The sequence below is a fragment of the Symphalangus syndactylus genome, chromosome 16 (assembly GCF_028878055.3).
Source record: "Symphalangus syndactylus isolate Jambi chromosome 16, NHGRI_mSymSyn1-v2.1_pri, whole genome shotgun sequence".
Lineage (NCBI taxonomy): Eukaryota > Metazoa > Chordata > Mammalia > Primates > Hylobatidae > Symphalangus > Symphalangus syndactylus.
In genome coordinates this window covers 88361042-88387969 of record NC_072438.2, presented here as the reverse complement: position 1 = coordinate 88387969, position 26928 = coordinate 88361042, and the positions used below count along the sequence as shown (strand labels likewise).

The 26928-nt window shown below is 44.9% G+C and overlaps 1 protein-coding gene across 3 annotated transcripts in view; it reads left to right on the top strand.

Annotated features, from left to right (window-relative positions):
- Positions 1-26928, top strand: part of TRIO (trio Rho guanine nucleotide exchange factor) — a 365439-nt gene that overhangs the window by 190344 nt on the left and 148167 nt on the right. For all 3 annotated transcript variants that reach the window (XM_055245954.2, XM_063619580.1, XM_055245955.2), the window contains exons 11-13: positions 3406-3597; positions 24934-25103; positions 26112-26286. In XM_055245954.2, coding sequence (XP_055101929.1) covers positions 3406-3597; positions 24934-25103; positions 26112-26286 — 537 coding nt within the window. The remainder of the gene's footprint in view (positions 1-3405; positions 3598-24933; positions 25104-26111; positions 26287-26928) is intronic.

Here is a 26928-nt window from a genome sequence, read left to right as displayed (position 1 = left end):
TTGGAGTTGTATCACCCGCGGGCCACTTCACTTCACTAAAACCCTCCCACTCCCACACTACACAGCAGCGTGTGTCTGGTCAAATGGTGAGAGACATAGACAGTTGTCTGTGTTTTACTGTGTCTGGAGAAATCCACAGCACTTCTTGGGTCCACTGTTAGTTAGCGTTTGTGGTGCTGCTTACTCTGTCCTGTGCACACATGTTGCAGGGGCGGTGAGCTTGTCTCTTGGGATGCTGTGTTTTCCCTTCACGGATGAAAAGATGATCCCTGGGAATTTGTGTGCCTTTTAGGTGATAATTTAAGTTACCTGGGGCTTTTAATTTGCACTGTAGATGTACTGGCCCATCATTCTTCTGATTACATTTCTGTATTAATAAAATAACTTGGAGGTTTTCAATATGCAGACTTTGTTTTCTTTTAAACCAAGCAAATGTAATGAAAGTATTTAGGCCTCAAATGCTCATTTTCCTTCTTTTTCCTATCTGTTCTAATATCCCAAAATCCCTTATTTTCCATTGAATTCTAAGTACAGCCTCTGGTCATCTTTAGTGAGAAACAGCCCTGCAGCCAAGGATTGCAGGAAGAGCAAAGTCTCATGCACATTTGCCTTCTAGTGGCTCTTTCTGTCTGCTTGAGTCCTACCAAGTTCTCAAGAAAAAGAGGATACCGGTTAGGCCCCCACCCTGGCCTGGCCTGGCCTTACCTTATTCCCTTTAATCCCTGTGGCAGGGATGACCCCCACACCACAGATCAGAAAACGGGTCCAGCATGAGATGCCTCGGAAACAGGATAGTAGGAACTGGACAGGAGAAGCCCAGTCGCTCAGACTCTCAAATGCTCTCCGACCCTGATGCCCTCCCCACTTTAGTCCAGTGTCTCAGTTTCCCCTCGTATGAGGAACTATGGCTTAGGTACTGGTTGTTATAACAATCCCAGCTCTACTGACTGACTTGGTGGACAAGTTACTGCACCCCTCTGTGCCTCGGTTTCCTCGCCTGTGAAATGGGAATAAGGTAGTATCCATGTCCCACCGCTTTTGTGAGGCACAGTGTTAAGTGCCAAAAAGGTAGCATTTCTGATGAGTATGGTTGATGCTAGCATGAGGAAATCTCCGTTCTCCAGTCGCAGAAGGACCCAGGGAAGGTCTCGTTCCCGGGAAAACCTGGCCAGGGGTTTCAGAGGCGCCAGTGCTGACACAGGCCCCACCAGCCCTGGCACCTTTTGTGCTGCCTCGTGTTCTTCAAGTTCTTCCCTTCATGAAAAGGGAAATAAACGATGGCTGTTTCACATCTCATTCAGAAATGCACTTGTTTCTTTGGGACATTTAAAAAAATATCTTTACCTGTTGGAATAGAGATGGGAAGGCTTTCAGAAACATAATACTTGGCTGTTGGGAGGTTCTGTCATCTTTAGATCCACTTATCAAATATGAGAATTTCACGATTCCAAAACTGTAGTGGTGATCGTAGGAAAACAGGATTCAGCTCTTTAGAAATGTGTGTCTGTGGCACTCTGGGTTCTCGGTACAGCTTGCTACACCGTTAGCTTCATTCAGCATGGAGGCCCCGTTGTGCCCATGATAGGGATGCAGACACAGGAGTTCCGAGGTGACGCTCAGCCGGGGGTAAGCAGGGACTTCCAAGCCTTCTTCCCTGGAAGGAAGCCACCTGCAGGTGCGGCCTCTGATGGTTAGAGAACCTTTGTAGGCAAGAGCGCATGCAGACCCTCCACAGCAGAGCCCTTGGTGCTCATGGCTGACCACGGTCACAGGAGTACCCACTCTTGTGCCCAGAGGCCCAGGTGGCAGCCATAGGAGGGGAGGGCCTGGATGAGAGACGCCCTGGAAAGCAGTCAGGAATTGTTCCATAGGTGAAAGCTGCTTTGTAGATCTGTCTCGTGTGTGTGTGTGTGTGTGTGTGTGTGTACACATGCACATTCACATCAGTCTGTTAAAAACCATGTATTCACATGAATAGCTCCAATTCCAGCCCAATGCCAAGAGTTCACTCAAGTTTTCTCCTTCTCTATATTTATAACTCCCTTTTCTCAAACAGAGAAACCTGCTCCGATTATCCCTCAGGTATTGGCTTACTTGTGTAATTCCATTCTGCTAATGTAACCATTCTCCAACTTGGAGGCCGCCCCTCCCCACATGACGCCCTCACATCCTGCTCAGACCCTCACCAATGAGACGCCTTCCCTGCTCACTTTACAGCTCTGAGAAGGATAAGGATTCACCTTGTTTCTCAAGGGAAACCAGAAGCTGACTTCCTGGGGCCTTCTTAGAAGGCCTGAGCTCCGTTTCTTTCCTGTCCTGCCATCCCCCAGCCTCTCCTGGGGCTCCCCTCCCACCCGCGGGCCCCTCCGCAGCAGCTTCCTGTAACAGCATCAGGGCTCTTGCATGCCTTCCTGTCGGAGGAACCCACTTACAGCCTCAGATGATTAGGAATTAAGGTGATTTTTAGACATGTGTTTACACTTTGAGCTCCTTAAAACTCTGGCTGCTTTAGAGCCATTATAGTTATTATTTCCTTTTTCTCAAAAAATGTGGCCAGGCAAAGTGGTTCACGCCTGGAATCCTGGTACTTTGGAAGGCCAAGGCGAGAGGATTACCTGAGCCCAGGAGTTCAAGACCAGCCTGGGCAACATTGCAAACCCCCGTCTCTCCTAAAAATACAACATTTAGCCGGGCGTGGTAGCGCATGTCTGTGGTTCCAGCTACTTGGAAGGCTAAGGTGGGAAGATTGCTTGAGCCCAGGAGGTCAAGGCTGCAGTGAGCTGTGATCATACCACTGTGCTCCAGCCTGGGCCACAGGGAGAGACCGTCATGCAAGCTGGAAAACAAAACAGAAAGATAAAAAATATATAGCCTTAAGCAGAAAGAAGACGAGCACAGAATTACCAACGAGTAGAAATGTGTGAAAAGGGATAGCAACTTATGTTTGTTTGGAATTTAACCTTTAACTTGTACTTCGAGAATTATCATAAAGCATTGTATCATATGGAAAGACACAGACTGGAACTCTCTGCTTGGTGATAAAACTGGAAGAAAAAGTGAAGCAGGCATTTGTTGCTGGGGGCCGTCTCCTGACTCCACCTTGGCAAAAATCTGAAAGCTCTTGAGTCATAAGACAGCCAGCAATTGCCTGCAGATAGTCCATCGCTACCTTCAATACAAGGGTTTTGATATGGGGTTCAAAGTTTAACAGTCTAAAACAACAGCAGGAAAGGAATTCTGCGTAGCATTCCTAAAATCATCTCTCCCCATCATATTTTTCTGTTTGATTCATCTGAATGATCAGAAATACCACAAATTGACTGTGTTGCTATATATTATGGCGCCCAGCCTGGCCGGTTTGCTTTTCATTTACCTTCTGTTTCTCTGGGATGTTCTCTTGTGCAGAACACATACACCAACGCGGATAAATTACTAGAAGCAGCAGAACAGCTGGCTCAGACTGGAGAATGTGACCCTGAAGAGATTTATCAGGCTGCCCATCAGCTGGAAGACCGGATTCAAGATTTTGTTCGGCGTGTTGAGCAGCGAAAGATCCTACTGGACATGTCAGTGTCCTTTCACACCCACGTGAAAGAGGTAAGGCACCAGGAGACCAAAACATGATCTGTGCCTGAAAGGGTCTTTGAACTCTTTTGGAGGAACCTGAATTTGGTCATAATGTGAGAAAGTGGACAAAGGTGGCAAGTTGTAAGATGTAGCCCATTAGTGCTGAGTGTGTCTGCGTGGACAGGGAAAAGTCAGCCTTGTGCTGGCCTTCCTTGTTGTATGAGTGCATGGCTGCCTTTGCTGGGGCTGTCCATAACGAGAGGACCCATGAGGATTGGGAGAGACAGAGAACGTCCATTTCCATAAGTAGGGGACCTGTGTGGTGTTGGTCAGAGCTGTTGGGTTTCCTTCCTGGATGTGAACCTGTCACATGGCTACCGTCATGATTGCCTCTGGATTTTATGAGACTTCTCTCAGATGCTAGTAAACGTGAGTGTTACCTAATATTGAGTAATATTGAGTTTAAATGTGCCAGAGCCAACCTGGTACAAATAATACTAAAGCTAATGTCATAGGCATGCACCTGTTAATCAGCCCATCTCATGATAAGAAATAATGTTATTTGGTGTGTGAAAAATAGGTAGGTACTAATTATACCTTGTATATATATGTTGTTCTTGGTAGAAATCATATAAAGTTACATGAAAGAAACTACTGTGTAGCTTTTGAGGAAAAAAGAATTTAAAATAAAAGTTCATATTCAGGGTGACTACAAATTGAGTAGGGATGTCAACTTACCACACCTTACTTCTGTGTAAAAAAGAAAATTCCCTGCTTCACCGAGGACCTTCACAGAGGATTATAACTTATTCTGATGCAGCTCTTGATGAATTGGAAATGAGGGGCCCTTCTGGGTAACTGGGGATTATGCACATGGAAGCTTGTGTTCATAGGATAGGATGGGAAGAAGGATCTGGAAGAGTAGGACTACTGGGGAAAAAGGGGAGGGCGAGGCCTGACTTGCCTCATTTCAAGGCATCAGCGCTCGAAGACCCATCAGTTCCTTTAAAGGAAAAGAACGGCACTACCAGCTCTGAGATCTTGGGCAGTTAGTCCTCAGTTGGATCATTTGTCGCTGGAATGTTTGGACTGCGGGTTTCCCTCTGAAACCCTGTGAGGCTGTGAAGGAGTGGAGGCGAGTACGCAGCAAACCACTGCGACCCCTGGGGTTTACGCTCAGTCCTGCCCCGGGCTGGCAGCTGGCTCTCTCAGTCCTTTCTGCCAAGGGGCTGGTGCTTCTTGGTTCCGAGATGGTCATCAGGATAGAAACTGGCACAACTAGCTTCTTTTCCTGCTCCTCAGAATGCCATCACTCAGATTGCTCTTGAAAATTCTTACAAAGAGGCTATTTTTTTCTGAGGAGACACATTAAGTGGACATTGTTCTGTGGCAGTTTCTAGTCATTGCTGCATGTGCCACTAGACTGTAAGTTTCCCACTCACTTTGAACCGAGCTTGTCTCCTGCTGCCCTCCAGCCTCTGCTAGCTCCTTGCCCCAGCCTCCCTGTGGCACCGCTACCAGAGTAATTTTTCTGAAATAGAAATTTGACTAGGCCGTACCCCTGCTTTTAAACTATCAGTGGTTCTTCTTGTATGTGGGGAGCAGCCTGATACCTCCGTGTCCTCACAACATAGACCACGTTTTTCCTTGCAGCCTGTCTTGTGCTATGTCCTCTTCCAGGGCCCCTCACGCTCAACACAGTATCCGCCGATCCAGGACTTTCTGGCACCTTTGAGACAAGGATGGGCGTAGTTAGCTGCTCTCCCTTGCACCTTCTAGAGTTCCCTCCACATGCACCTGTTAACGGCAGTTGTCATGCATGTGATTGTGTGTTACTTTACATGTTTTTACACCCTAGCTGAGAGAGAAGGAAAGGGTTAAGGTGATCTGTGTATGAAAACAGATTGTGGCATAGTTCACTAAGTCGTGACATTGACAGAACATGGGCCAGGACCACGGCAGACTGGACCCTTCTGAGGGCAGGGGCCTGGGCAGGTATGTCCAGTCTGCAGGTTCCTCATTTGGGGCCCAGTGACCACAGTTGCCCTGGATGCCATAGATGCCATAAGGGAGAGGCAGGAAGAGTGTCAGGCAGCTGGGAGTGGTGGAGAGGCCAAATCGAGAGGAAGGGGCAGAGGGCAGAGGGCCTCGTATCTGTGGCACGTTCCGGAGCCAGGTGATTGGAGCTGGTATTTGTGTGGCATGCCTGGCCATATTCTGTAGCAGCTTAGCAGTATGAGGTAAGGATCTAGCTTCCTTATAGGACAGAAGACTCTTCGCACCAAGCAGTAGTTGTGATTTAAGTCACCTTTTCAACTCAGCAGTGGTTTTCAGAAACCAGACGCTAAAGGATAACTGGAAGGAAAGTGCTTTTTCAAAAGATGTTCTCTACAAATAATTAAAAAAAAAAAAAATAGCTGGGTGTGGTGGCACCTGTAGTCCCATCTACTTGGGAGGCTGAGGCAGGAGGGTCACTTGAGCTCAGAAGATGAAGGTTGCAGTGAGCCGAGATCACACCATTACACTCCAGCCTGGGCGACAGAGCAAGACCCTGTCTCAAACACAGAAACAAAGCTCTTGTCCAGAGGCTTCGTTTGGGCTCATTGACTTTCGTAACAGTAGCGTTTTTAAGGAAAAATCTTCTAATAAGAACATCCACTTATAAGACCATGGAGTCCGTATTGTCACTAGGTTTGGAAATTATTTAAAAGTAAAAATACATTTTGTTTTCATTGACTTATACAATAGGAATTTCTAGTATGTATGAGTTTGTAGACTAAGGAGACCTTAAATCAGTTTTAAGGACTAAGTGGTTCACTTTTACAATTGCAGGATTTTTAGTGCAATCTATGAAAGGCCATCTTGGTAGCAGAGAAACTGGCATGTTTTCCCTGGTCTGCTCCGTCTACTGCACCTCACATAACCTGGGACCAAGGAGGGATCGGGGCCCAGTTAGGGAGGGCGTAGCAGGACACACGTGTGCCCGTGTAATTGGCATTCAGGGACGCTGCCCGCAGGCTGGAATGCTGCCTCTTTCTTCAGTAGGTTTGTATTTCCCTGACCAGCCTGAGAATTTCCCTCAGTTCTTTCTCTGTGCTGCACAAAAGCCCTAAAACTCCCAGGAATCCTTGGTAGGTTCCATGCAGGAAAGAATGGTTTCTTCAGTCATCGTATTTTGAAGCTGGTTATTGAATGAAAACTAAGATAAGCTTAGAACAAGTTTAATTAGTTTAAAATGAAAAGCTAGATGGGCCAAGAAGAGGAAATCATGCTAATTTGCTAGGTGTTTGCATAAAGTCACTAAATGTATTTACATATCAGATGAACAAAAAATTCCTAAAAGATACACATTATCTGAATCTGTTTTTCTTAAGCAGATCATACAATTAAAAATTACATAGAGGAAGATAGAAAAAGTAGCTTGTCTTGGCTGGGCACGGTGGCTCACGCCTGTAATCCCAGCACTTTGGGAGGCCGAGGTGGTTGGATCACGAGGTCAGGAGATCGAGACCGTCCTGCCTAACACACAGCGAAACCCCGTCTCTACTAAAAATACAAAAAAATTAGCCAGGCATGGTGGCGGGCGCCTGTAGAACCAGCTACTCCGGAGGCTGAGGCAGGAGAATGGCATGAACCTGGGAGGCGGAGCTTGCAGTGAGCCAGGATCGTGCCACTGCACTCCAGCCTGGGCGACAGAGCAAGACTCCATCTCAAAAAAAAAAAAAGAAAAGAAAAAGTAGCGTGTCTTTTTCATTTAGGCAAATTCATGAAGCTTTTTTAGAAGTTGCCCGCCCAGGGCTTCTCCTGACAGTGAGAAGTCTTCCCCACTGCCCTGTATCCCACAGTGGCTCTCGTCCTCCCTTGATCTGGAGTATAGTTGTCACCATCTCTTTTTGCAATAAATTCCTGGCCCTCTGATGAACAAGTAATACAAACATGAGGTCATAACAACTCACTTTAAAAAGGTGCGAAGTCAAGGTGATGTTTACTGAGCATTAGCTCAGGAATCTCTTTAAGAAACCCCTGGAAGAAGGTGGCTGCCGGAAGTCTTGTTGAAGACCAAGCTCTTAGACTCCAAAAGCTGAGACCTCTGGACTCATTCTTTTACCCCAGACAACAGAATAGACACTTGTTCCTGAGAAGAGAGAAAAGGGGATACATTTTACCTAGGGGACACTTATTTTCTACCTCGAGGTAGAATGCAGCAGGTGGTTGATAGAAATTTCAGCCCATTTGCCCCTCAAGCCCAGATTTGGAAGTATTTCAAGACGCCGTTTTCTCTAAAAAGAATCCTGAGGTTCGTAGCCTCCTTTCAGAATGCCTGTAGCCTGGTGCTTTATTCTGTTTCTGTTTTGTTTTTTAAGTATTTGAAAGGAATGGTGATGGGCCTGACATAAGTTTGGGTTTGATTTGAGGGGGATCTTTCTCCTCCTACACGTTGTCATCGACTCTCAGTCCCCCTGCAGTATGCATTCTCTTCAGTCCTGTGTTTGGCATTTATTCACATCAGTTCCGTTGATAATGCTTCTGCTATTTGTCCTTTGTTGTTTGTCCTCCTTTCCTTTTGAATTCATTTGTCACTGTTTATTTGTTCATTCACTGTTTTCACTCATTCGTTCCAAGGGTCTCTCAAGGCAATGGTAATGTGCAAGGAGGTGATACTAAATGAATGACCAGAGGAACGTGCTTCCGCTTTTGTGTGTCTCCTACATTTTAGACATTTGTTTGTTTCTCTTGGTAGCCTTTCAGTGCCTTGAAGCCCAGGACCATGTCTTACTTACCTTTGTGTTTCCACTAACTAGTCTACCTCCTGGAATTGGCAGATACTCAGTGAAAGCCTGTGAAATAAGTGATGTCTGTTTCTAGCACATTATTCTGAGATTTAACGATAGATTTAGTGATTGAATGAGATTTCCATTTTCAAATACAGCAAAAGCATAACTGTTTTCATTCATTCATATGCAGTCAACTTCATTCTCAAAATTAGGTCCTGAGTTAACTGATAATTACCTTTGAAATGTGTGGGTTATTTGAGGCAACCAGGTGGTGACATTGAGCTCTCAGCCAGTTTGTTTCTGGAATTGATTCAGTGCCATTGCATTGATTTTTGTTCTCAGAAGCCAAGGTTTCCCAGGAAAAATCATTCCCACTTGAATTGGGCTGTGATTCTTGCTGGATTTAAGTAAAGGAAGCCTCTTAGTTCTGTTTCTGCAAACTTACACACTGAACTGGGACAAGTTTTTGTTTTGAGTAATGGCTGGGAAAAGAGGAACCTTTCATTTTATTCAGAAGTCAAAAACAAAGGCCTCCCAGCCACCTGGAGATGTTTTGTTGCAGACACCAGCCTGGCTCTGTCTTTATGCCTAACACTTAAGCATCCAGGCTTCTTTGTGCTGGGACCATTGCTCAGCTCTGCAAGGGGAGAAGAGGGAGAAAGCCAGAGCTGCCAGGCTTCTGCACTGGGGCCGGGGGAGGGTTCCTGGGAAGCAGGTGCGCTCTGGCTTCTTGGTGTGTGAGGCTTTCGGAGCTGCCTCTCCTCTGACCCTCAGGTCCTCACCGAGTTTGCTCCAGGAGTATTCTGAAAACATACCCAGTGCTCTCTCAAGCACCCACTGCTTAGAGGGCCCAGATTTCTTTTCCTTCTTTCCTTTGCAGAGCTGGAGACTGCATCGGGCATCTGGTGTTTAAACTAAACAGGAAAACTGACTAAAGGTCCACAGTGCTCATTGTGTAGACTAGCTGCCCTCCGATGGGTGCTCTGATTATCAGTGGTTCCAGTGCAGAGCCTGTCACTAAGCAGGCCTGACTTCCTCCTTGGGGGCTTTCCCAGGGGAGGTGTGGCTTTTTGCTCTACATGGAATGACTCTCCGCAGCCACAGAACACAGTCGTTTTCTGAATTATCCCAGTCTCTCATGTGCCCTGGATTCCTCCAGATGCCTTATATCTGTTGTGCAAAGTTGTCTAAAATTTGGTTCCCAGCTTCTAAGCCTTTTCCTTTGGCCTTCCTGGAAGTATTTTTGTTGATGAGTCGTCTGTCTTTATTCTCTAAAATGATTTGTTTTTTGTTTCATTCATTCCTGTTTCCACCCCACATATATACACATGCTTCTTAACTTAGGGGGTTACATCCCAATAAATCTTTTGTTGAAAATGCACTAATACTATTGCAAAGATGAAAATTCACAGGCTGAACGATTGTTAAGTCCATATGCTTCTCGACTTACATGTGTGATAGAGTTATGCCCAAATAAGTCCATTGTAAAGTTGAAAAATCAAAGTCAAACCATCTTAGGTTGAGGACCGTTTGTTTGTACCTCCAAAGATGTCATATCTTTAAACATACTCCCTAGCTTTTCTTTTTACTTTTTATTTTGAAGTAATTATAGAACCACAGAAAGTTGCTAAAAAAAAAGAGAGAGAGAAATGGACAAGGAGGTCCTGTGCATCTTCACCAAGCCTCCCACAGCGGTAGCATCTTGCATAACCTCAGTACACAGTCAAACCAGGACACTGACTTTGCTGCAGCCCACAGGGCTTATTCACTTTCCGCGAGGTTTAGATGTGTATATGTGCCCGTGTGTATGTGTGTGTTTAGTCCTATGCAATTTTATCGTGTATAGATTTGTGTAACCACCATCACTTTCAAGATACAGAACCATACAGAATGTTCCCATAATCAAAGGGTTCCCTGCGCTGGCTTCCTTCAGTCATATCTAACCCCTGCTCCATCTCTAACCCCTGGCAACCACTTATCTGTTCTTCTCTGCTTCTATTATTTTGTTATTTCTAAAATGTTACATAAATGGAATCATGCAGCATGTAACTTTTTGAGATGGCTTTTTTTTTTAACTCAGCATAATTCCTTTGATACACCCACTTTGTTGCATGTATCCGTAGTAGTTCCTTCCTCTTTATTGCTGAGTAGTATTTCATGGTCTGGATATATCACAGTTTATTTAACTGTTTTTCCATTGGGGACATTTGAATTATTTTCAGTTTTTGGCTATTACAGGGAAATATACAGAAATTATGAACAGTCCTGTCTGGGTTTTTGCGTGAACATGGTTTTCATTTCTTTGGAATAAATGCCCAGGAGTGCGTTTGCTGGGTCCTTTGGTAAGCACACGTTTAGTTTTTAAAAGACACTGCCAAACTGTTTTCCAGAATGAGTGTACCATGTTACATTACCACCAGAAATGTATGAGTGATCTTCAGCTTTCTAGCATCTCACAAGTCCAGGATTGCTTTAAGCTTGTCAGTGAGAATGGTTAAAATCCAGCATGTGATATTTTAGAGTAGAAAGTTCACCGTATGTGATCAAGCCTCAGTAATTTTTGTTTAATATGAATTATTTAGCTGCACTCTTTAGTGCATTAAACTCTCTATATGCTCTTACACATTTGATTTCTTTAACTTATTTTTCTGACATGGATACAAATGAGTAATTAAATATGTCCACCAGCTGGTGAAAGCAAGAGGAAACTAACAGCCTAGGGCTGTCGACTGCATCATCAGCCCCTGTGTGACTGAGCATTAGATTTGACCTTGGCATCACTTGGCACCTACTGGCATAGCATTATGTCTTTACATAGACTGCAGTATCTAGTGTGGCATACTGATTTTAAAAAGCAGATGGCCTTCCTATTGGTGGGAATATCCAAAAAAATAGATCTAGTCAATTATAAAAGTATAATCTTTATTGAAATAATTGAGAAAATATAGTATAACAAACACCCCCCCTAAATTTGCTGAGTGATCTGGGATAAGTTACTGTGTAGTACCTCAACTTCCTTAGCTACAGTATAGGAATAATACAATCTCTAAGGAATGTGAGACAAATTAAATTACACATGGAAAGCACCTCAGAATGCTTTTCTTAGAGTAGCTGCTGGCCAGTGTTCTTTTTTCCTGTCTCGACCCTGATTGTAACTTACCGATATAGATAAAATAATGCAGACTTTAAGGTAAGGGGCAAAGATACAAATATCTAGGTATAATGTTGTCTCTACCTCATTAATCTTTGAGCAACAGTAACTGCTTAATCTACTTCCTGTCTTCCTCCGAGTACTAACCTCACTCTGATCCTGTTCTTAACATCAAAACCAAAAGCTTTCGTGGGATATACACAACTCTGTCCATCTCTAGCTGCTGCCCCTCAGAGCAGAGTAGACTGTTGGGAAGAACCCTTACCCATGGTTCCATTCGTATTGGCAAAAATAATTTTGTACATATCACTAAGTACAAAGTATTTAGATCTTAGATCCCAGCTAAAGTTTCAACAGAAGTAAGTGATTTTTTTTCCTCCAAATAAACATGTATAAAGCATTTGTACTGGCCAGTGGGAAGAGAGTGATATTATAATATTATCTGAAAGGAAAGTCCTTTTATCAGAATAACTTAAAACACTAAATTTTTTTCTGTAAGGTGATGTAAATTGTGGTTTAAATTTATACAATTTTTATTTGTTAACATCGGTTCAATATTTTCAAGTAGAGAAAAGTTTTATGCCAACAGACAACTTAGAAGTTATGGTGGAAGATCATGCAGCGCTGATATACCTGACACATCATAGTCACCAAGTAGATGATTATCGGGTGAAGGAATTAACAATATATTATCTTCATTTGTAACGCAGTTTTTCAGTAGGGATTGATTGAAAATATAAGACTGTCCACTGACTTCAGATTTTATAGTTTCTTGCTGAGGGTCATTTCTAAATGGAGGGTTGTAAATATCTGCTTTAATTAGCTGTTTGTCAGTAGGACTTGATTAATGTAATGTAAAAGGTGAGGCACTTCAACACGAGGTCAAGAGATGCAGTGTTAAGGCCTTAAAATGCCCAGTTGGAAATAGGTGTACATGAATAGCCCTGTTTACTTGATTTTTTTTTTTTTTTTTTTTGAGACAGTCTCACTCTGTCGCCCAGGCTGGAGTGCAGTGGTGTGATCTTGGCTCACTGCAACCTCTGTCTCCCAGGTTCAAGCCGTTCTTCTGCCTCAGCCTCCCAAGTAGCTGGGATTACAGGCACCCACCACCATTTTAGTAGAGACAGGGTTTCACCACGTTGGCCAGGCTGGCCTCAGACTCCTGACCTCAAGTGATCCACCCACCTCAGCCTCCCAAAGTGCTGGGATTATAGGCATGAGCCACTGCGCCCAGCCCTGTTTACTTGTTAAATTTCTGTTTTTAAGGGCATTTTATGATTCTCTATTTCTTATTTTGATACTGAGCTTCATAAACTAAGTATTTTATTATCAAAGAACCACAAGTCTTTGGTTTAGTGAGGAAAGAGGTAAACTTACCTGTATGTATTTTCGTGTGTATTTCTGACACGTTTGTACTGATCGTTGCCGTTCTTATTGAATAGGGAGGAAGGTTGGCCAACAATGTATTAGCTAGAGTTTTGCCAGGACAGCTTAAAAGCTCCAGATAAGCCAGGCTTGGAGAGACTGGTAAGGCTTTTTGGGTTTTGTTATCATTTGTTTCTTTTCCCTTCCATTTGTTGAAGTACACAATTCAGAACCAGAAGATCAAGGAAGGGTTGAGCTTTCTGCTTGAGAGCTGTGATGTTGATGGACAACAAGCAGAAAGCGGACCCCATCATCTCTCACTTTGCCTCTTGGTCTCCTCGAGGGGACCACTCTCCAGACCTAGGCCAGAAGAAGCAAAAGCCCCAGATGGTGAAGGCTTTGTAAGGAAAGACTTATTTAATCTAAGCACGTTCAAGCCTCTGTTCTAGGACAAATTAGATCCCTGGGTACCAAAAGAACTTGATAATTATATCACCATATTGAGCATATCAGTCCAAGCAACTGTGGGAAAGTGAGGGGATGCCAGAAGCTGAAAACACACTTGTGCTTTTTAAAGAAGGTGGATTTCACGCATTACTCAGAGTGAGGTTAATCCTAGGCAGAGTTCTAGAGACAATTTTTAAACCGCTGGTCAGGAAAAGTGAATGAACAAGTTATAACATGTTAACTTCATTTTGTTCTGTACTAGGTTTCTGGCTTGAGGAAGGACATGTGGTGGAATTAGTGGGCGGGCATTTGACCAGGCCTTTCAACATTTAATTTGTAGACAAGAAAGGAAACTATGGGCTATCTCTTAGTATAGTTACTAGAATTAGACTGTTGAATGGCTATAACAAAAGAACCAACCAAGGGTGTTAGCACGAGACCAAAACTCTCCTCATCCTCCCACACTGATCTCCAGGTAGAAGATGGCGGGAGGCAAGCTTCTGATAGTAAGACAGTCCTCATACCCCACAGGTCAGTAAGGAAGTCACCTCCAGTCTAGAGCCACTTAGATCAGACATGCTGACCGACAAAGGGAGTGATGGGCGATGATAGACCAGTTATCTCAGGTGGACCCGACGTCCTGCAGAACAGGCTAGTTTAATCCCTGGTGTCACCTCCTGTAGGGGAGAAGAATGTAGTCTTGCCTTTTAACTGACTCCACGTAACCTATTCAGAACTTTTATGTCTGTATGTGACATCTGGAGAGATTGCTCATCCCAATTCAGGCGTCCAGAAAACTACTTTGCTGTGTTCAGCGTGATTTTTCTTAAAAATGGGCAAATTTCCAGCATATATCAAGGACAGGCTTAGTGCCATAGCTGAAATAATTGTTGCTGCATTAAAAGCTTTGCAAGTGAGACTGTCAGTGCAGAGGTTGGTGAGTGGATGACGTCAGCAGTGCTGGAGGGAGTTTCCAGCATCATGTTTCAGATGTCTGTTCTCATGCAGAAAGCCTGTGAGTGGTTGAATTGGTTTGGAAGGTGTGTGCATCAAATCTAGACAAGGGCCTGTCAGATATGTCAGGTGCTAGAATTTAGATCCCAACAGATCTCAGCACCAAATCAATCACAGAAAGTTTCATTAATCAGTTTTAATATATGAGTGTTTTGAATCAGTACAGAATAAGAATCACACAGGTGGCAACAGCATGTGTTTAACGAAGAAATGGGCTTACGTATGTTATTTGATTGAGTCCACAATGCTGTCATGCCCCCAAATAACTCCTTCCACTGTGGTGACCAAGGGAAGCTGTCGTCTTGCTTTCTGGCTGCTGTTTGGATCACGTGGGTATTGTGTTCAATTGTCCAGCCCTTTGTCATTTTGTTTTGCTTAATGAATGTCAGATCAATTTAATGTGTCCAAACTGGGCAGAACTGACTGGAGGAGTGTGAGAGTAATAAAAACAGGATATATTCCAGAATGATCATCTAGTAAGAACATGCCCTGGAAACTATAATTATAATATCCTTGAACAAATTACACTGGTTATTGATACACTCTTTAGACTTCTTAGTGCTCAGCAATTGATGAAATGTCATTTCTGGGGAGTCATGCTTGTGTTTCATTTTCAGTAAGGACTGGCCGCAGTTCTATTTATTTCTACTGGAAACATCTCCTTGGCAAGGAAAATGCCCTTTCCATTTTCCTGCTTGTGTGCGTGTGCGTCTGTGTGTACGTGTGCGTGCACGTGAGGATGTGTGTTTTTCCTGTGTGTATATGTGTCTATGCACATGAGCATGTGTGTTTTTCCTGCATGTTTGTGTGTGTATGCAGATGAGCATGTGTGTTTTTCCTGTGTGTATATGTGTGTGCACGCACATGAGCATGTATGCTTTTCCTGTGTGTGCACATGAGCATGTTTTTTCTGCGTGTTTATGTGTGTATGCACGTGAGCATGTGTTTTTCCTGTGTGTTTGTGTGTGTGCACGTGAGCATGTGTTTTCCTGTTATATGTGTGTGCACACACGTGAGCATGTTTTTCCTGCGTGTTTATGTGTGTGTAAGCACGTGAGCATGTGTTTTTCCTGTATGTGTGTGCATGCACGTGAGCATGTGTTTTTCCTGTGCGTATATGTGTGCATGCACATGAGCATGTGTGTTTTTCCTGCGTGTTTATGTGTGTATGCACGTGAGCATGTGTGTTTTTCCTGTGTGTATACGTGTGTGCGCACACACGAGCATGTGTTTTTCCTGCATGTGTGTGCACACATGTGAGCATGTGTGTGTTTTACCCCATTATTCCATATCTCTTTCCTTGCTCTTTTTTTTAAATGTTAAAGACTTTTACTTTCAGACTCTTTTAGAGGAGTCATTTTATTAAACCTTTAGGAATCCCACCGAAGCCACAGGGCGGAAGGTTAAGCTGTGCTCTTCCCTTAGGAATTGACAGTCATGGCGACTGCTCTCTTTAGTACATTACCAGGAAGTTCCAAGAGGCAGTTCTACAAGTTGAGCCTTTGAAGAAGCCAATCCTGTTTTCCATCTTTTGCTTTCAACATACGAGTTGAACTTTTACCTTTCTCCATTTAATATAAACCAAAATCCATCTTTTAAAAAAATGTTTATTTTTAACTTTTATTTTAGGTTCAGGGGCACATGTGCAGGTTTGTTATATAGATAAACTCATGTCACGGGGTTGGTGTACAGATTATTTCTTCACCAAGGTACTAAGCATAGTACCCAATAGGTATTTTTTCTGATCCTTTTCCTCCTCCCAGCCTCCCCTCTTCAAGTAGGTCCTAGTGTCTGTTGTTCCTCTCTTTGTGTCCATGTATTCTCATTGTTGAGCTCCCACTTGTAAGTGAGAACATGGGTAGTTGGTTTTCTGTTCGTGCATTAGTTTGCTAAGGATAACGGCCTCCAGCTCTATGTTGTTGCAAAGGACACGATATCCTTCTTTTTTATGACTGCATAGTATACTCTGAAAGGGGAGAGTGTTGGGGGGAGAGTGAGCTGGTGTCAAAGGAGGTCCAAGTCATGCTCTGCCTGCAGAGTTCAAGAAATAAAATGTCACCCTAAGGAAAGGCAGGCAGGCTGCAGGAACATGGGCACTATCTGCAGGTACTTGAAGACTTGTCACGGCAAAGAGGAATTACGCTTTGGCCAACCGCGGTGAGAGACTATGGCTGCTCTCCAAATGACCCGAGAGTGGGGGAGCAGCATTTCCCAAACTTGACACCCCTGGATAACAACTTTTGCTGAAGAGAGTGTCTTATCTTGCGAGGATGTTGGGCAATGGAAAGAAAGTCAAAAATTCCCAAAGTCAAATTCTTCTTTTAGACTTGATACTATTTGATTTAGTTTAAGTCCATGTTGTTCCCTCTGTGAGCTTTGGCCCCAGGTTAGTCACGTCCATCTTCTGTCCTACTTGGGTGTCATCGCCACATCCCCTGTGCCTCATCTGTACTCAGTCTCGCGCCTCTGCAGGGCGTCCACCCTCTGGTGCTGGAGTGTCCACGCACTGTCCCATCTTAACATGCATAGCTGCCCTGAATATGCCCCTGTGTTTCTTCTGCTTTTTCCTCCTTTGTTACGTGTAATACATTTGCATGGATAATTACTTCATGATGCTAACTTTGATTTGCCCTCTGTTCCTCCCCACCTCCATCCCATACATCCTTCATAAATTGTCTTTGATCGTATTAAGGCGGTGGTCCCCAGGGACCGGTTTTGTGGAAGACAATTTTTCCACAGACCAGCGATGGTAGTGGGGGCAGGGATGGTTTTAGGGTGAAACTGATCTGCCTCAGATCATCAGGCGTTAGTTAGATTCTCATCCCATAAGGAGTGCACAACCTGGGCTCCTCACATGCACAGTTCGCAGTAGGGTTCACACTCCTGTGAGAATCTAATGCCACTGCTGATCTGACAGGAGGCTGAACTCAGGTGATAATGCCCGCTCGCCTGCTGCTCACCTCCTGCTCACCTCCCACTGTGCAGCCCTGCTCCTAACAAGCCACGGACCAGTACTGGTCCACAGCCCACACATTGGTGACCCCTGTATTAAGGGATCTTTTACTCCACCTACCCAAGAATGAAAAGGTGCTTCCCGAACTCATACTCTTTTTTTTATCAGGACAGCAGGCATGTGGACCCATAGTACAGTTTGTCATTTCAGACAGAGGAACATGCTGCACATGGATGAGGCAGTTCCGTTTTTATCCCTGGTTTTTATACCTGAAACTGAGTCACATTTTATGTGCATAGTCGTTGTCCTCTGAGATTCCACCTGCAAGTTGCCATTGAAACTTCTACTTCTGCTTCTGACTTGCAGCAGCTCTGGGAAGCTGTGGCTTTCATACTTCCCCTGCTGGCCCTATGGCTCGCCCATTCCCACAAGTACCCGGATGATTGTCTTTGTCAAAAACAAGAGTAGGGAAACAGATACCAATGGCAACAGCATCTGTTCACCAAGTGCTTGTAGAAGTTGAATACTTAACATGTGGATTCTCACTCTGGCTTCCCAGTTTGAGAGAAGATGCATATAGTAAAATGCTTTCATTTCATACAGGAGAAAACTGAAGATAGAGTGCTCCAAGAATTTCCCAAGGCCACACATGGGATAAGGACCCCAGGAGATGTGTTGGGCCCCTCCTTCCATACCCCACCTCCAGACAGGCACTGATTTTAGCCTGGGTTCAAACTGCATCAGCATGTACCCCACTGGGGAGCACAGAGAGGTTGCAGCTACAACAATTCCCAGCTTAGGACCCTGATCCTACTTTCGACTTAACTGGAAGCTTGGTCCTTTCCTAGGGTCCCCCACACCAGCCAGGTCCTCTAGGCGTCCTCTGTGGCGGGTCTCCCTTTCCAGGTAGTGAGGGGGGACTTTTCATCTCAAAGCTAGCTTTTCAAGGGAATTTCTTCCAGCAGAGCTGCGGGGCCCATAGAGGCTTGTGGGAGGCTTCCCACATCTTAATCACTCGGGTTTTCACCACAGAACTCCATGTCCCTTCCTAATCATCCTTCTGTGTGGATCCTGGTCCATGAGCCAGGTCCGGTACACACCTGCAGCCCACTTGTGGGCTGAGTTCAGGTCCTCTTCCACCCAGCCCTCTGGCCTGCAGATCCTCTGGGTACCTCTCAGCACTAGAGATGGCCAGCAATAGCTCTGATGGCCTCCAGGGGGCAGCCTTGCCTAACCCTGCTGCTGCCAGACCTGCTCGTGTTTCTCAGTAGAATCCAGACTGCTGTGAACTTCCGTAGGACACAACTCTCTTGCTGCTGGGCAAAGGTTTGTCTTTTTATTATAAATTTGCAGCATGCCCAGAAGTACAATTTTTTCCCTTAGGAAGTTTATGGTAAGAATTTTATAGGCATCCTAGAGGTTTTTTCTCATTTCTTTATTCAGGGATATTTTAGGCATCATATACACCATTTTAAAAACTTAAAAACAGACTTTCCTTGAGTGATGTTTCATTATGATGTGCGCCCATTCATCCCCAGTTGATATGAGAAGTGACCTTTATCTAAGACGTTTTTCTCCAGATTGAATGAGAATATTTCCTGTAGGACCAGGCAGAAAAATTCCAAAGGGGCAAATATTTTAAATGGTTAAAATGAAGCCTTGCTCCCTCTGCCTCATTTAGTTTGTCCTTTTTTAATGTCATGATCCCAGGATCAGTTCCTTCGCGGTCTCCTCAGTACCCGCACCGGTTTCACCGGCCAGCAGGAGGGTGAGCACATCCAGTGTGCGGTAAAATATCCAGGATGTTGTGGGGAATACGCTAGTTTTTTTTTTTTTTTTAACTACCAGGTGGAAGGGAAAACGTTTGACCCCTAAAGATTCATGGCACTTCCCCTAGAATTGAGAGGAAGTGATTTCTATAGAGTCTAACAGACTAATTCTAGCACGTTTTCCTCATACTGTACAATTTTTAGGAGTAAAAAGATTTAAATATGGGATGATGTTAAGTTTACTAGACCTAGTGACATATTTTGAGCAATTGGTAGGAACCCGAATGTGTTTTGAAAAATATCTAGAGAAAGAAGATTTTAAAACTGATTTTTCTTATTATGAGAAGAGTTTTTCTTAGGACAAAAACAGTAACAGTGGCTAGCATTTACTTATTTCTTCACTCTGCATTGTCTTCTCATTGAAACTTCTAAGCACCTTTTTTTATTTTTTGAGACTGAGTCGCCCAGGCTGGAGTGCAGTGGCATGATCTCAGTTCACTGCACCCTCTGCCTCCCAATTCAAGCGATTCTCCTGCCTCAGCCTCCCAAGTAGCTGGGACTACATGCATGTGCCACCACGCCCAGCTATTTTTTTGTTTTTTTAGTAGAGACAGGGTTTCACTATGTTGGCCAGGCTGGTCTCAAACTCCTGACCTCAGGTAATCTGCCCGCCTCGACCTCTGAGTGCTGGGAAATACAGGCGTAAGCCACCACACCCAGCCCCAAGCAACTTTTTGAGGCAGGCATTATTACCATGCCCATTTTATAGGTGAGAAAACAGAACGGGATCCAGGTAACTTGTCAAAGTTACACCCTAGGAAGTGTTAAGTCAATGCTTGAACGCAAGCAGTCTGGCTTCGCAACCTACACTCTTAGTCATTATTGTCTATTACCTCTTATGAGAAGTGTTTGATTTGAATGATCGTTTATGGAAGAAGCACTAATAGTAACTCTTAGGCTGTTGCAGTGGAGTTGTATAGAAGCACAGCTATGCATCGTGCATCCGGCCAGTTCCGAGTCATTTTTCATCTTCTCTTCACCAGAGTATAAAAATAAGACTTAGTAAAATGGTTTTGTATCTTAAATGGTATTTTTGGTAGTATTTGCTGGAGAAGAGGAATTTTGCAGAGGTCCTCACCCAAACAGCCAGCCTGCCCCCCTTCCTGTACCACAAGTTGGGTCCTTGAGTGAGGCCTCACAGTGAGTCAGGGGACAGGCTGCTGATCTCCCAGTTCAGGGCCCAGACATCCCCGAGGTTCAGCTGGCAGGGCTTCAGGGAGAGGGCCCAGCAGTGCTGGGGGCCTGACCCCTACTGTCTGAGCAGGGCTGGGAGGGTGGTTGGGACACCTGTATTTCAGGGCCCTGTTATGAGGTGTGTCCTGTCCAGGGTATGCAGATTCTCTACTGCTGCCTTGATTAATTTTGTTCTGTTTTGCTGATTTTGCTGTTTTTCTAGTAGGCTTTTTTTAAAAAAGTGTTTTTGTTTTCTCAACAGATTTAAAAGAAGAGATACTAATTTCCATTAGTGGCATAAGAACCTAGCTAAAGGGGGGGAGTAAAGCTACAGCCAGAGGCCACCATTGGCTCCTGCCAGCAGGGGACCTGGTTTCTCAGTGCCCAGAAGGGCAGCTTGTCACCGAGTGAGCCAGACGCCCTCCTGCTGTGCTGCAGGTTCAATATTTGGGTCAGAGTTGGCTCCTTTACCTTTATTTTCAGCCACATTTCTTCCAATTTGATTGGAGTGAGAGGAGAGCAATGGGCTGCAGGATGGTAGAGTGTCACCTGTTTTCTGAGGACTTTTTTCAGATGTGCATTTGCTTAAATCATTCACTTCTGCTCCAGGTTTGAACATAAAGTGCAGAGGCAGCACCGTTGCTAGCGTCTTGGCAGTGGGACAGAATAATAAGTTGACTGTGCAGAGTCCCCTGTTGATTCCTTAAGTGTTCTCCATTTTTCGTCCATTGATTAGTACTATAGTTATCACAGGCAGGAGACCCAGGAATACTCCATTTCCTAGGTCCCATTGGACAGTGACAAGGGAGGGCGCAGCTTCAGTGAAGCAAATGTATTCAGGCCGAAGATACAGTTGAGATTTTTTTTTATTATTTTTATTATTATACTTTAAGTTTTAGGGTACATGTGCACAATGTGCAGGTTTGTTACATATGTATGCATGTGCCATGTTGGTGTGCTGCACCCATTAACTCGTCATTTAGCATTAGGTATATCTCCTAATGCTATCCCTCCCCCCTCCCCCCACCCCACAACAGTCCCTGGAGTGTGATGTCCCCCTTCCACAGTTGAGATTTTTGAGAGAAAGGAGTGAAATAAATGGTTTATTTTCTTTGTGAGCAGAATCAATGCAGTTGCACAGCATTGCTTTTTCATCAGTGTCCAACTGAGGAGAGGAATCGGATGGTGGGAGGCTGCAGTGGCTCTGTGCGACTCAAAGGGTTTGCTTTGGGAGTGAGTGGGCACCCTCTGTGTGTGGCCAGTTGCCCATTCCACCCCACCACCTGCATGTGGAAGGCAGGTTACCATCTTAAGTAGAAATGTCTGTGGATTGGATAATGTCATGGATGTTTTTGATTAAATATTTTGACTCTTTCACGAAACATTACAACCTTGCTCTGGTAAATGGTTGGTTATAGCTCAGTGCAGCCAAGTTGGCACATACTTGGTTTCTTTGAGCAAATCTTGCCTGTTCAGTTAATTTAATTCCATCCTTATAACCAGGGTAATAATTTTGTCCAGAGCGTTGCTGTTCATGTGAAGCCCTCTGCTGTGTGCTCTTTCATCTGCTCCTCGTAACGACGCCTTTAGGTGGCATTGGTATTCCTAGGATCCCTGTTTTAGCAAACTGAGTCTCTGAGAAATTAAGTGATCTCTTAGGTCACACAGCTAATGCTTTGTAAAGCATTTCCTAAATCCAGATCGCCTTACTCTAAATCTTATAATACTGTTACTACTATACTATGTGACTTAGCAACTTAGAATGTTTTTCATGGGAAATGTTAGTGCAAATTGGAAGAGTCCTTCATGCTATGATCTTTCCTATTTATAAATGCAGTTGCCATGTTCATGAGAATTTAGAGGAAAACAAAAGAACAAGAAAGCATCTTATTGATTATAAACCCTTTATAGATGGTGCAGAGCATCAGTTCAAATTTGATGAATTGGTGAGTGGTATTTTCATGTGGAATTAAATATTGATGCCAACTGTGGCTGAGTATTCTTTCTGATACCAGCTTTTGGGCATAGTACTTCATCACCTGGGGCTTCTCTTCCTTAATCTATAAAATGAAAATTTTGAACTAGCCTATCTCTAAAACTCCATTGATTAAAATTCTTTAACTGTATGAAATTTGATAACTTAGACTCAAAAAATAGGTAGATAATATGAGAAAAGTTAACAAATGTTTTATTTACTTTAATATTTTCGGTAAAATTCTTAGGACCCTGGGTAACAGGACTGAAAAATAACTTCTTTGCCAGCACTTTTCTTATTTTAAAATTGGCCTGCTATATTTTAAATGTGTATTGACCTGCACATAACAATAAAAGTATATTTTGTGTATGTAAATATTGCTCAGTGAACAAATTGTAGTATGGAATTGATACTAAGATTTTCTGTGTTAAAAATGGAAGTCAGTTTCTCTATGCATATTTCAGAGAAACAAAGTCATCTGGTAATAGTGTGTTTTTAAAGTTATGTTTGACAGCAAAAGAACACTTAAAAGCTTAGCTTGGATTTGCCATCATTAGTAATTAGGGAATTGGAAATTGAAACCATAGTGAGATATACTACTCATTTAGAATGGCTTAAGTTAAAAAGACTGACCACATCAGTTATTGGTGAGGAAGTGGAGGAATTGAAACTCTCATACGCTGCTGGTGGGAAGGTAAAAAATGATACACCACTTTGGGAAAGCTTGACAGTTTTTTTGTTTGTTTGTTTTGTTTTTTTTTTTGAGACGGAGTCTCGCTCTGTTGCCCAGGCTGGAGTGCAGTGGCGCAATCTCGGCTCACTGCAAGCTCCGCCTCCCGGGTTCACGCCATTCTCCTGCCTCAGCCTCCGAGTAGCTGGGACTACAGGCGCCTTCCACCACGCCCAGCTAATTTTTTGTATTTTTAGTAGAGACAGGGTTTCACTGTGGTCTCTATCTCCTGACCTTGTGATCCACCCGCCTCGGCCTCCCAAAGTGCTAGGATTACAAGCGTGAGCCACCGCGCCCGGCCTGACAGTTTCTTAAGAAGTTGAGCATACACCTGCCATATGATCCAGCCATTCTACACCTAGGTATTTATCTAAAAGAAAGGAAATCGTAAGTTCATACAGAAGCTGTGCCCAAATGTTTATAGCAGCTTTATTTGTAGTGGCTCCAAACTGGAAATAACCGAGATGTCCACCAGCAGATGAAGGGGTAAATTGTGGTTTCACACATACAGGGACTGCTATTCGACAGCAAAAAGGAATGAACCCTTGATACATACAGTAGGGTGGGTAAATCTCAGGGTAATTATGCTGAATGAAAGAAGCTGGACAGAAAAAAAAAAAAAGAGTACATAATGTCGCTTTCCAGTTCTAGAAATTATTTTAGAAAATGCAAGGTAATCTCCAGTGGCTGAGAGCAGGTCAGTGCCAGGGAAGGAGCATGACAGAGGGCATCAGCCAGCTTTAGGGTGAGGGAGAGGCTCACGGTGAACTGGGTGTAGACAAATGTCAGAACTCACGTTGGACACTTTACATTTGTGCAGCTTATAGTATGTCAGTTAGTCCTCAGTAAAGCCGTTTTGTAAAAAGCTTGGCTTGGAAACAGAAGACCACATGCACACACAGTTTCTTTCTGCAAGTACGGTTTTGACTTATGAGCCTTGAGGCAGCAGGCATTGGACGGGGTGTCAAGCGGGAGGTCCCGACTTGCCCCATCTCGCCAGCTGAGCCGGCTGTCCCCACTAGACATACAGAAGATGCGTGAGCTGACTCTTAGTCCCTGAGGAGGCTGAAAGCATTTTCTCTACATGCAAACCACTGCCAAGCCACCAGGGCCCACTTAGTGTAATTAATTGTCTTTTTCGGTTCCATGAACAGTACCCCAGAGATCTGCAGGAGGTAATGGACTTTCAGGAAGTAGGCTCTGCTCCCCAGCTCCTACCAGGCCCAAAGTCGTTCTTGCCGCTCTCATTCCAGGGTGTCTTTGCTCATCTAGGTCTCCAGCAGCCTGTTTTATGGTGGTGGCAGTGGAGGTGTCTGCGTCTTTTCAGCATGCACACTCTTTCTGTCGAAGGCCTGAACTGTTGGCAGCCTGACCGTGGGGCCTGGGCTAGTGCTGTCACCTCCCTAGCTCCACACCCTGGTCCCTGGCCAGGCTCGGTGGTGAATTCCTTTCACCACATTGTGCACTTCCTTCTGTGTGCTTCCGGGGGAAATCGGTGGTTTAATAATGAAAAATTGAAATAAAAGTGTCCACCTGCTAAGTAAGAGCCCGATTCATGTCAGAGAAGCTGTCTTATGTCAGTAGATGTTTCTGCGGACTGAGGGTCTTTTCTTATTTCCACCGCACTCTGGATTGAGCCTCGGGAGAATGGGAAAGAGCAGCTTCCCTTCCCTTTCCTTTTTCTCTTTTGTGACAGTGCTGCCCGCAGTTCGCCTGTTTATTTTCCTCCCTGCAGCGGTGGCATGCTGCTTTTGTTGTGCATGTGTTCCGCTGGCAGTGGGACTGGATGCCCCTCCCTCCTGTCCTTCCTTCCTTCCCTCTGGGAGCGGTCTGTCACCAGTCCCCTCCCAGGGCAAGTCATACACCATCTCTGCTGGGGCCCCTTGGACACCGGGCGGCTCACCTGGTGGTGCAGCCAGACCGGCCGGCCTTACCCACCTCTCCCCTTCCCCAGCTGTGGACGTGGCTGGAGGAGCTGCAGAAGGAGCTGCTGGACGACGTGTATGCCGAGTCGGTGGAGGCGGTGCAGGACCTCATCAAGCGCTTCGGCCAGCAGCAGCAGACCACCCTGCAGGTGACTGTCAACGTGATCAAGGAAGGGGAGGACCTCATCCAGCAGCTCAGGTGGGCCTCGCCCCTCTCCTGGTCCAAACAGATTCTGAAACCCTGCCTGTGACTCCCCTTCCCCTTTTACCTTTGTGAGTTGTCAGCTCTGATTCTCTGTCCAGCCGAGTGCAGAGCAAGTAGTGTCTGTGAAGGCAAAGGAGAGAGAAACGGCTCTCTTCTCTCTCTTCTTTTCCCCTCCCTTCTCTCCCTCCTTACAGTTTAACTTCATAATAGTTTTCATTATAACATCGACTAATAAACCACATAATTTAATTTTAATATTTTCTCTTAACATCCAGCTAGTAATGATTGACACTTCTTTATAAACCAGATTAATGTGAGCTTCCGAGGATTGCGCCCTCAGGCTGGTCTAGAGCAGAGCAGTATTCACCTCCCAAAGTCCAGACTCAGTCAGGCCTGCATGGGGCGGACGCCCACCCCCAAGTGCTCTTCCAAGCAGGATATGGAGGCAGAGCCAGGATTGGTTTTGTTTCCTCTGGAAGCAAGTTTTTTTTATTGGGTCAGGGGGACCATTTAACCCCCTACTGTGTCACTCAGGAAAATTTATCAGATCGTTGACTGATAACTTTACGTGATGTTCACTTTGCTGAGAGAGGCAGGCAGCAGTTACTTAATAAAGGCGTAATTGATTGCATTAAAGGTTAACCTCTCATGTCCAATATGACTCTGTCATTTATACTAACCAGGTATCATCCATTTTTTACTTAAGAAGAAAAGTGGCTAAAAATACAACTCTAAAGTAATTTTCTATAATTATTAGCCTTCTTACCGAGTGATTTCAGAAAATGCCAGAGAAATTCTTCAGTGTATCCTCAGATTCAGCAGGATTGCTCCAAGGAGGAAGCCTAATATTGTTTTGCAGGGGAGCAGCCCATTCCATTTTCTGAGACAAGCGGTGCAGCTTCCTGCCAGCTTTCTTCCCCTGAAGATTTGCGTGGCCGGATCTGGTATCTAACAATGTGTGACTTTCTCATCCAATTCCTGTTCCTCTGTGTGCACTCGCAGGGACTCTGCCATCTCCAGTAACAAGACCCCCCACAACAGCTCCATCAACCACATCGAGACGGTGCTGCAGCAGCTGGACGAGGCGCAGTCGCAGATGGAGGAGCTCTTCCAGGAGCGCAAGATCAAGCTGGAGCTCTTCCTGCAGCTGCGCATCTTCGAGAGGGACGCCATCGACGTGAGTGTCCCGTGGCTGGCGCCTGCCTGCCTGTGGGAGCCCTTGGCTTCCTCCACAGCACTGGCGCCCTCTTGTCTCTGTCCCGCTGAGCTCCTGTGTCCTCACCCACACCCCCACCCTCTGCACCAGGAGGGGGTGTGGGAGGGAGAGAGGGTCCCTGGAGGCTGGAATTGGATCATCCCTGTGAGGCTGGGGGATGCTCAGCCCTGGGCGCTAATGTTGGAAACTATAGAGCAGGCAGCTCACGTGGCAAGAGCAGAGCCCAGCAAGCGCTGAGCGGAACAGAAGGAAGCCAGCACAGCTTTCTCTCGGCCTTGGGGTGTTTAAACCTTGTTTGGGTCACACACAGCACTCCCTTGTCCTCAGCTTAGGCACAGGCATCAGCTTCAGGCAGCAAGTCTTCCTCTTCCTCCCTGTCGTCTTCTCATCCTCCCCCCTCTCCTCCTGTCCTCACCCTCCCCTTTTCTCTCTCTCCCATCTTCTATCTTCCTTGCTTCCTCCCTTTCTCTTTCCATCTTTCTCTTGTCCTTCTCTCTCCCAGAGTGGGAATAATCCTGACTTGTGGTCGTAGCATTTTAGATAATAGAAAACCCAATTTCCCCCCAAAGAGGTGTTCTTAGATTGTCCATAATTCTTACCTAA